The sequence below is a fragment of the Lissotriton helveticus genome, unplaced genomic scaffold, assembly GCF_964261635.1.
Source record: "Lissotriton helveticus unplaced genomic scaffold, aLisHel1.1 SCAFFOLD_1098, whole genome shotgun sequence".
Classification (NCBI taxonomy): domain Eukaryota; kingdom Metazoa; phylum Chordata; class Amphibia; order Caudata; family Salamandridae; genus Lissotriton; species Lissotriton helveticus.
The window spans coordinates 116,017-126,303 of record NW_027611869.1 but is presented as its reverse complement, the minus strand read 5'-3'; the positions used below and the strand labels follow the sequence as shown (position 1 = coordinate 126,303).

At 43.4% G+C, this 10,287-nt stretch overlaps 1 protein-coding gene across 1 annotated transcript; it reads left to right on the top strand.

Annotated features, from left to right (window-relative positions):
• The first annotated feature begins 481 nt into the window (after positions 1-481).
• LOC144807223 (uncharacterized) lies at positions 482-8,763 on the top strand. The gene has a single exon (XM_078673073.1). The coding sequence runs from the start codon at positions 891-893 to the stop codon at positions 3,042-3,044; it is 2,154 nt and encodes a 717-aa protein (XP_078529199.1). The 5' UTR covers positions 482-890; the 3' UTR covers positions 3,045-8,763.
• The last annotated feature ends 1,524 nt before the right edge of the window (positions 8,764-10,287 follow it).

Here is a 10,287-nt window from a genome sequence, read left to right as displayed (position 1 = left end):
ACAGAATAATTTGCAATTGTTTTGTGACTTACCCTGACTAGGATTGCTGGCCCTACTTGGACATGGTGCATACCTCTGCCAACCAGAGACCTGTTTTCTAACCGGTTCCATCTTGCATTATTCGTTAGGCCGTTTGATAATAGGAACCGTTCCCTGGATAAGAAGGGCGGCATCTTGTTGCTGTGGATTTAACATTGCAGTGTCTCTTGGGAGAAGATCTCACTCACTGAACAAGCAACAGTCTCTGGTCTCTTGGTTACTCCTTGAGTCCACACTCCTCAATAGAAGGGGATCACAAAAAGATCGTATGCCCTTACTCTGCCTATTGCATCTTTACATTGAAAGTGGAATCTAGGATTTCTTCAACGCACTTGTCTATATGAACACTTAAATGCATCATTAAATGCCAATGAGTTTTTCTGATGGGTTTTGCATTTAAGCTTAATGATTGTTTCTTTTTCTTAATCTAACAGGTGAAATAAATGCAGTAATGAATGTCAAAAGTAAAGCTATTAAACATCACTGGTGTGGGGAGTGATGTAAAAACAGTGTGCCTCAAAAACTCTTCCCTTGAAGGCTAATGCCTCGCCGAAGTCTTTTTCTACAGCAGAAAACCCAAGATGCCCAATGAGGTCTGTACTTGGCTCTTGGATATCAGCTGATAGACATTGGAGACACAACACACTGACATACTGAAGCAAGTCTAAGGTGCTGATTACGAAGGAAGAGATAACCTGGTATCAGAAAGAACACACATGAGAAAAACCATATGAATTTCTAGAATGTGACAAAACATTTATTAGGCCAAAAAACAGCAAGTGCGACATAAGAAACTTCATACTGGAGAAAAACCAGATAGATGGACTGACTGTGAAAACGTGTTCTTTGCAATGAAAGACCCAGTGCAGCATCAGCGTGTCCACGTAGAGGAGAAACCATATAAATGTACAGAATGTAATAAATTGTTCAGATGGAAGGAGAGTCTAAAGCGGCATCAAATGATCCACACTGGGGAGAAACCGTATGAATGTACAGAATGTGACAAAGCATTTATAACAAATGAAAAGCTAACACAACATCAGAAAATCCACACTGGGGAGAAACCGTACCAATGTACAGAATGTGATGTGGCATTCATTAGAAAGTCACATCTAATGAAACATCATAAAATCCACACTGGGGAGAAACCATATCAATGTACAGAATGTGACAAAGCATTTATAACAAATGGAGAGCTAAAACAACATCAGAAAATCCACACTGGGGAGAAACCACATCAATGTACAGAATGTGACAAAGCATTTATAACAAATGGACAGTTAACACAACATCAGAAAACCCACACTGGGGAGAAACTGTATGCATGTACAGAATGTGACAAGGCATTTATAACAAATGGAGAGATAAAACGACATCAGAAAATCCACACTGGGGAGAAACCACATCAATGTACAGAATGTGACAAAGCATTTATAACAAATGGAGAGCTAAAACGACATCAGAAAATCCACACTGGGGAGAAACCATACCAATGTACAGAATGTTGCCTGACATACATTAGAAAGTCGCATCTAATAAAACATCAGAAAGTCCACACTGGAGAGAAACCATATCAATGTACAGAATGTGACAAGGAATTTATAACAAATAAACATCTAAAACGACATCAGAAAATCCACACTGGGGAGAAACCATACCAATGTTCAGAATGTGACAAGGCATTTATAAGAAATAGAGCTCTAAAGCTACATCAGAAAATCCACACTGGGGAGAAACTGTATGCATGTACAGAATGTGACAAGGCATTTATGACAAATGAAGACCTAAAACGACATCAGAAAATCCACACTGGGGAGAAACCATATAAATGTACAGAATGTGACAAGGCATACAGTAGAAAACACCTTTTACTGGAACATCAGAAAACCCACACTGGAGAGAAACCATATCAATGTACAGAATGTGACAAATCATTTATAAGAAATGTACAGCTGAAGCAACATCAGAAAATCCACACTGGGGAGAAACCACATCAATGTACAGAATGTGACAAAGCATTTATAACAAATGGAGAGCTAAAACGACATCAAAAACTCCACACTGGAGAGAGACCATATCAATGTACAGAATGTTGCCTGACATACACTAGAAAGTCGCATCTAATAAAACATCAGAAAGTCCACACTGGAGAGAAACCATATCAATGTACAGAATGTGACAAGGCATTTATAAGAAATAGAGCTCTAAAGCTACATCAGAAAATCCACACTGGGGAGAAACTGTATGCATGTACAGAATGTGACAAGGCATTTATGACAAATGAAGACCTAAAACGACATCAGAAAATCCACACTGGGGAGAAACCATATAAATGTACAGAATGTGACAAGGCATACAGTAGAAAATACCATTTACTGGAACATCAGAAAACCCACACTGGAGCGAAACCATATCAATGTACAGAATGTGACAAAGCATTTAAAACAAATGGAGGGCTGAAGGGACATCAAAAACTCCACACTGGAGAGAGACCATATCAATGTACCGAATGTGACAAAGCATTTATAACAAATGGAGAGCTGAAGCGACATGAAAAAGTCCACACTGGAGAGAGACCATATCAATGTACTGAATGTGACAAAGCATTCATTAGAAAGTCACACCTAATGGAACATCAGAGAGTCCACACTGGGGAGAAACCATATCAATGTACAGAATGTGACAAAGCATTTACAACAAATGGAGAGCTGAAAGGACATCAAAAAGTCCACACTGGAAAGAGACCATATCAATGTACCGAATGTGACAAAGCATTTATAACAAATGGAGGGCTGAAGCGACATGAAAAAGTCCACACTGGAGAGAGACCATATCAATGTACCGAATGTGACAAAGCATTTATAACAAATGGAGAGCTGAAGCGACATCAAAATGTCCACTCTGGGGAGAAACTGTATGAACGTACAGAATGTGGCAAGGCATTTATAAAATACAAACAGCTAAAGCAACATCAAAAGGTCCACACTGGGGGAGAATCCGTATGAATGCACTGAATGTGGCAAGGCATTTATAACAAATGGAGAGCTGAAGCGACATTAGAAAATCCACATTGGGGAGAAACCATTCAACTGCACTGAATGTGAGAAGGCATTTATTAGAAAGTCACTTGTTATGCAACATCAGATAATCTACACAGGGGAGAAACCCTATGAATGTACATAATAGTACATCAGAAATTCCACACTGGTTAGAAACGATATGGCTGTACTGAATGCGATTTAGCAGTTATTACAAAGCAAAGTTTAAAAATACACCAGAAAGTTCCCACATGAGAGAAACTATATCATTGTACAAAATGTGACAAAGAACTTATACCAAATGGAAAGAGACCATTCAACCTCACTGAATGTGACAAGCTATTCATTATAAAGGGAGATTTAAAACAATATCAAGTCCACTGTGGGGAGAAACCACATGAATTTACAGAATGTGACAAGGCATTCATCACAAAGCAAAATTTAATACAAAATCAAGAAGTTCACACAAGAGAGAAAATGTATGTATTGAATACCACAAAGCATTCATAATAAATGGACAACTGAAGCGATGTCTGAAAATCTACATGGCAAAAAAATCCTATGTATTTAGAGTGTAATAAAGTCTTCCAAGGAAGAATAAGCTAACATCAACAAATCCACACTAGGGAGAAACACTATTAATAAATATAACGTGGCATGGGATTGATTACAAAACAAAATGTAATATATCAGAATGTTCACACAGGACAGAAACTCTATAAATGTATTGAATGTGACCATTGATTCATAAATGGAAAGCTAACGCAGCATCAAAAGTCCACCCTGAAGACTGCACTGATTGTAGCAAGGCATTTGTTAGCAAGGGAGAGCTAAACAACATCAAAGTCCCCACTGGGAAAAATCTATATTAATGTGCGCACTCAAATCAATCAATCGGTATTTATTAAGCACGGCAAATCATCTGTGAGATTCTCAAGCCGCAGGGGAGGAGTTGCTGTCCGGAGGGGCTGATCAGTTGAACAGCCAGATCTTGAGTTCTTTCCAGATTCACTGATGAGTCGGATCTCCAGTGCAGGGGAAGTTCATTCCAGGTCTTTACAGCCAGGTGGGAGAAAGAGCAGCCTCCGTGCCTGGTTTGACACTGGGAACGTGAGCAAGCAAGAGGAAGGTGGAATGCAGGTGTCTGGCGGGCTGGTTAAAGAATAAACTTTGGCTGATGTAGGACGATCCTTCGTTGTGGAGTGCCTTACAAGCATGGGTCGGTATCTTGCCTCTTTTCTAGACTGGGAGCCAGTTGAGTTTACTGAGGTGGGGAGTGATGTGGGTCTGCTTCAGGAGGTTGAGGATTAGTATTGCTGCTGAGTTCTGTATTGTCTGCAGTTGTCTCTGGAGGTTAGTGTTGATTCCTACATACAGAGTTTTTAGGTAGCCAAGCCAGTTAGTCACCAGGGCTTGGGTGATCATTTGTCTGGTGCTGATGGGGAGCTGCAAGATCTAAAGATCTTACAGCACATGTGCATTGTGAGTCATGGCATGGTCTGTAAGGGAGGGGACTGCTGACCACCATGCGTCGCTCCACGGAGATGCCTGGTAACTGAAGATGAGGACTTCCGTCTTGTCTGTGTTCAGTTTTAGGCAGTTGTGCTTCATCCAGTCGGTGATGTTGGCCGGGCACCTATGTAAGTTGTCTCTGGAGTTGGTGAGGTGGGTGTAGAAGATGACTTTCAATCTGTGTGATCTAATAATGTTGGCTGGGGGTATCATGTTAGTGTAGAAGAAGGTGGGAATAATTGAGGATCCTTGTGGGGTACCACAGATGATGTCCTTGGGCTCAGGAGTAGGGCAGGAGTCTGATTTTCAGAGTTTTTCTGGTGAGGTAGGAGGCGATCCATTTCAGGGCATTTCCTTGGATTCCGATCTGGTGGAGCTTGTCGATCAGGATCTGGTGGGAGACCATGTCAAAGGCAGCCGAGAGGTCGAGGAGGATGGGGCTGTATTTTGACTGAGGTCCAGGTGGGCTTTGATATCATCTGTGGCTGCTATCAGGGCAGTCTCTGTGCTTTGATTGGCATGGAAGCCTGAATGGGAGGAGTCCAGGAGGTTGTTGTGCTCCAGGTGTCTGGTCAGCGTACTCTTGATTGTCCTCTCAAAGACTATGGCCAGGAACGAGAGCAGGGGTATCAGTCAGGAGTTCTTCAGCTGCTCTAGGTCTGCTGAATGTTTTTTAGGAGGGGTTTCACTTCTACATGTTACCACTCTTCTGCAGAGGGGGCCAAGGCGATCGATCTGTTATGTGGGTTTGTGAGCTCTAATCTGATCACCTTGCTCCTGAGGTTAAAGATATGGTGGGGCATGGATCAGCGGGTACCCCAGAGTGCATTGTGTTCATTATAGAGGTGGTGTCTTGTGCAATGAGGGTATCCCAGGAAGTGGCCCGAGGTCAGAGTTAGTGTCAGTGGGTGTGAGGAGGGCGAGGCTGTCACTTGCAGAGAGCTGAGGTTCAAAGTCCCTGTAGATGACCGCGATCTTCTAATGAAAGTAGTCAGCAAGTGTGTAGCACATATCCTAGGAGGGAGTTATGATATTCTCTGTGGCTGCAGGGTTGCTGAATTCCATGATGGTGAAGTGCTCATTGCTGTGGTTTGATCTGATCTTTATCCAGCATGTGAGCGCTCCCTTCTTAGAGGAGGTGGTAGTGGTTGATCGATGTCCTGAAGGTGGTGTAGTGCACTGGATCCTTATTGGTACGCTATCTTCTTTCTAGCCAACAACAGTTTCATTTAGAGGTCTGAAGTTCCAGGGTAAAGAAGTTGACACTCTTTGCCGATTCTCTGATCTTGGTCGGGGTGGCATAGTCGGTGATCCAGTCTGTGAAGTTCCTGAGGGCCTGTTTAAGGTCTAGAGCTGTGTCCAGTCAGTTGGCATGGCGAGTGTTTCAGTTCTCATCTGAGAACGTTTTCCAGTTGCGCTGGGTTGTTTGGCTTTGGTTGCCGTAGTATTGTGCCCTGTGATGGTGAAGTGGACAATGGAGTTGGTCGGTCCAGGTGAGTTCTGTGACATGGTGGTACTTGATTGGTTCGCTGGAGATGAGGATGGAGTCAAGTGTGTGCCCAACGATGTGTGTTGGGTCGATGACGAGTTGGATGAGGCTGATGTTGCTCATGCTTTCTATTAGGTTGGCAGTGCTGACGTCGCTAAGGTCTTCCTTGTGGAAGCTGAGATCTGCTATGAATATGTAGTGTTCAGAGGCAATGGCGAGCTAGGTGATGAAGTAACGGATGGCTTTGCAGATCTCTGGGCGAGTTCCTGGAGAATGTGACAAAGTGTTTTTAATGAAGTATCTGTATGAATGTACAGAAAGTGACAAGGCATTTATTAGAAAGGCACCTCACAGCCAATGTATCATGGGAAAGCCCACCCTGGGGAGAAACCATATAAAGGGCCACGGGTATGCCTAGACGTGGGTCCCGGGCTCACTGTACACTGGATTCAAGATGACTGATGAGGGGTGATACCCTAAACCGGTCCCAGTATGCTTGTTTCTGGTCCAGGGAGGACCTGCCTTGAAAGTTCAAGCTGGACTGTACCCATGAGGAGCAGGGCCAATGATTTGAATATGGTTAAGTCTTAACTGGCTTGGCATGGTGAGCAAAAGAACAATGGATTTAACCCAGATCACTTGACTGGGGGTGAATGTTTGAATTATTCCGAATTCCGTCCATAATTTGTGTGTCTTTTGGTTATGTATATAAGCACAAGACAAATTTTAAACCATCAACACAAGACAAGAGACCTTGTATCAATTTTATCAACTCAATGCCCGCATACGTAGATTGATGTGGTCTACAATGTCACTTATGGGTGTGGTGACGAGATAACACATCCAGTGATGTGTCCTGTTTACAAAGCTGACTCATTGTCACTAAGCAGCATGACAAAGCCCTTTTCCTGTTCCAGAGTCTACTATAATAAACTGTCATGACAAATTCAACAGTGCTGTACCACACTCCTCTCCAACTGGACTCCCACCAAATAACATAAAAAACATAAAACTACTGAACTGTACGGACCCATCTGGTGACCAAAGAAACGCAGCGGGGAGAATACGAAGTTAAATCCTCAGTCCTTGAATGGACAGTAGGAGCAATTGATAGGTCAGTGTGTCACCATCTTGAAGACATCGATACTTGGATAGAGGCTATAAAAAAACTGGTCGCTTCGCTTTGCTTGTTTATGAAAGGTTAACTGTTAATTCCACAGTGATCAAGGCTTCAATCGAGCAGGATTTATAAAGCCCGGCTAATCGCCCAATAGGTTATCCAGGCGCTTGCAGGTCCTGTAGGCTTATTCGAACACCCAGGTCTTGAGGGTTGTTGGATGAGGCCCATTTTTGCAGGGTTATCCCCAAACATTTTGCTTCCACCTCCTATTTTTTTCATGATCTGTTGTTCTTGGTTTTAGGACTCTGGGCACTTTACCACTGCTAATCCGTGCATAAGTGCATATGCTCTCTGTGTAAATTGTTAATATGATTGGATCTCCCTGATTGGCAGGTTTGGATTTACTGGTCAGTACCTAGTAAAATGCACTGGGTGTGCCGGTGCTGGTAAATCAAATACTACTAGTGCAGCACTGATTCTGCCACCCACATGAGTAGCCCTAAAAAGATCTCAGGCCTGCCACTGCAATGCCTGTGCGCAGTCTGCTAAGTGCCATGTCGCCGTGGCAAGTGCACACACTTGCCAGGCCCTAACCTTCCCTTTTCTTACATATAGGACACTCTTATGGTTGGCTCAAGGTACCCCCCGGGCAAGGTGTAGTGTATGTGAAAGGTAGGACATGTACTGATGTGTGTAACATGTCCTGATAGTGAAATACTGCCAATTTCGTTTTTCACTATTGAAAGGCTAGCTTGCCCCATAGGACAGAATGAGGAATGCTTTGTAACATTCTTAAGCATATCTTCCCATAGGGATAAGATGGAAAAATAAAATTTAGGCTCTCTGAACTCAGAATTTAATAACACATATTTGACTAAAGATGGTTTTTAAATTGCGCGTTTGCAAATGCCACTTTTAGAAAGTATTTAGAAAGAAAGAAGATCCCCTAGGTACTACTTTAGAATGCTGCTATTTATTTAAGCAGACTTAGTGTCTTGACCATACTGTTCATAGCCAAATTTGACTTTTATCACATACATTTTTATGTACTTAAATGCTTTTTTACAAGTACATATGTCTGAGCGCAACACAATCCGTTTACATCCAATATTTTTAAACAATTAACAGTTGAAGAATAGACATGAATTCTTCAAGCTACAACAATAATGTTACTAAAATTAAATAACATGTAATAATTACACCAACATAATCAGCTACAACAAGCAATCCTGAAGCCTGCTACTTAACGCCTTAGTTAGGACTGCTGTCACAAGGGCAGTTTTTCTGTGGGGCTAAATCTTTAAATGAAGGCGTCCTCAGAAAACTAGTTAGACATGGACTAGTGAATGTCCCTTTGTGAATGAAAAGGAAAAGTTGTTATGTTGTGGAAAAGTAAATTTTGCCATGTTCTGTGTCCCTACGTGTCATCCATCATATGTTATGTGTGCATGATTAAATATGCATATGCATTCCCTGTGTTCGATTAATGACGCAATTACAGTTGTGTCCACCTCTAGTATGCCAGTTTCCAGTTCTCGTGAATACTACGAATATCAGGCCTATGTAAAGCTACGTTGCCACGTTTCTCAGTGTGCACGTTATTCTATTGAAAAGTCCCCGTTTCTAGGCCTCAAAAGGGCCTGGACACCAGATTCAGCTCCTGTCTCCTGAAGCCTCGCTGAGGAGCGATACAGCCCCCACCTGTATCCTCGACCCTTCACTTACTTCCTGCCTCGCAGTGCCCGGCTCACCCTGGCTCTGCCTCTGAGTCTGCCAAGAATATTGTATGATTCCAGTTATCAGTTCAGTCCTCCTTCTCTGCATTCCTAAAGCTACTGAATCGCATCGATAGTTTCCGTCATTGTCTAGCCTTCACGTCTCCACGTTAGAGAAATACTGCATTTAATGGTCATTTAATATTCTTCATCACGCACTACATGTAGAATAATGCATGGTCCAGTCTTAGAATCAAGTTAGCCTTTCCCCTCTTGACTTCTAGTTTATATCAACATGTTCTCTAAACATCAGATACTAGATACTGTTTAGGTACATGTCGCCCTGACTCTCCAGACTTCAGTCTCTCCTCCTAGCACAGAGTTCATAGCCCCCAGTTTCTCCTAGTAACACGTCATTGCTAGTTTGCGCGCACCATCAGGTTAGAGGTCCCGGCTCCTCAGGTAGCCCCCTCCATGGTTTCCGCCCCATTCATGACATATTCTGTTACGTTTGCATCACATGTCTATGTATACGCCCTGTTACACCTCTTTTCACCCTTATCTTTCGCGACTGCTACGCGTCACGCCTTTTGCTCCACCCACTGCTACGCCTATTGCAATGTAATGCTATGTGTTTGCGTTATGTATATATGCTCATGCACTGTTATTAAAAAGTTACCTTTCCCTTGTCCCGATCCTGACCCCGGCAGCGCTGCTGGGCCTTGCCATCCTATTCCTGTGCAGGTTGTCCTGTTCCTGTCCTTTATGCTGTAATAAACCTGCAAACTCCTACTACCTCGAATCTTGACTCTTATTTATTGAGCTATCTGGTATTCATTTATTCATTCAAAAATAGGGTATTATTTATTTATTTACCACATAATGGCGCCCGAATAGGGACTTGCCCTTTCCCCACGCGTCGGTGAAGCCACGCCGACCCCCTGACCCTCTGCAGTCGTGACGGAACTCTTCTGCGCACCGGCAGATATTTCTGCTTCAAGTATCCCTCAGGCCCACGGAGGAGACGGAGGAGGCGGTCCAGCATCCAGACGAGACGGTGGAGGAACGCGGCGAGTCCCGACCAGAGCCCAAGCCGAGAGTCCAAGGTCCGAGGTATCCGGAGGCCCACCCGTAACAGAAGTCCGAAGTTCGTCCGTCCGACGTCGAGGCAGTCCAGTCCAGTCTGAGGCCTTCCGTTCTTGCTGCCCGGTGAGTACCATTACTGGGGTAGTATCTAGACAGGGTCAATTTAATTGACTCTGGTCCGTGGGTTGGTGGTACACAGACCCACAAACGAAGTGTCCACTTCGGTGGATGCGGGTCCTGACGTGTCTCTTTATGAGACCGGTAAGTTTCGTACTGTTTCAGCAGTGC

What these genes read in the sequence shown, in the direction of transcription:
- LOC144807223 (XM_078673073.1), top strand. Translation starts at nt 891, where the DNA reads ATGAAAGACCCAGTGCAGCATCAGCGTGTCCACGTAGAGGAGAAACCA.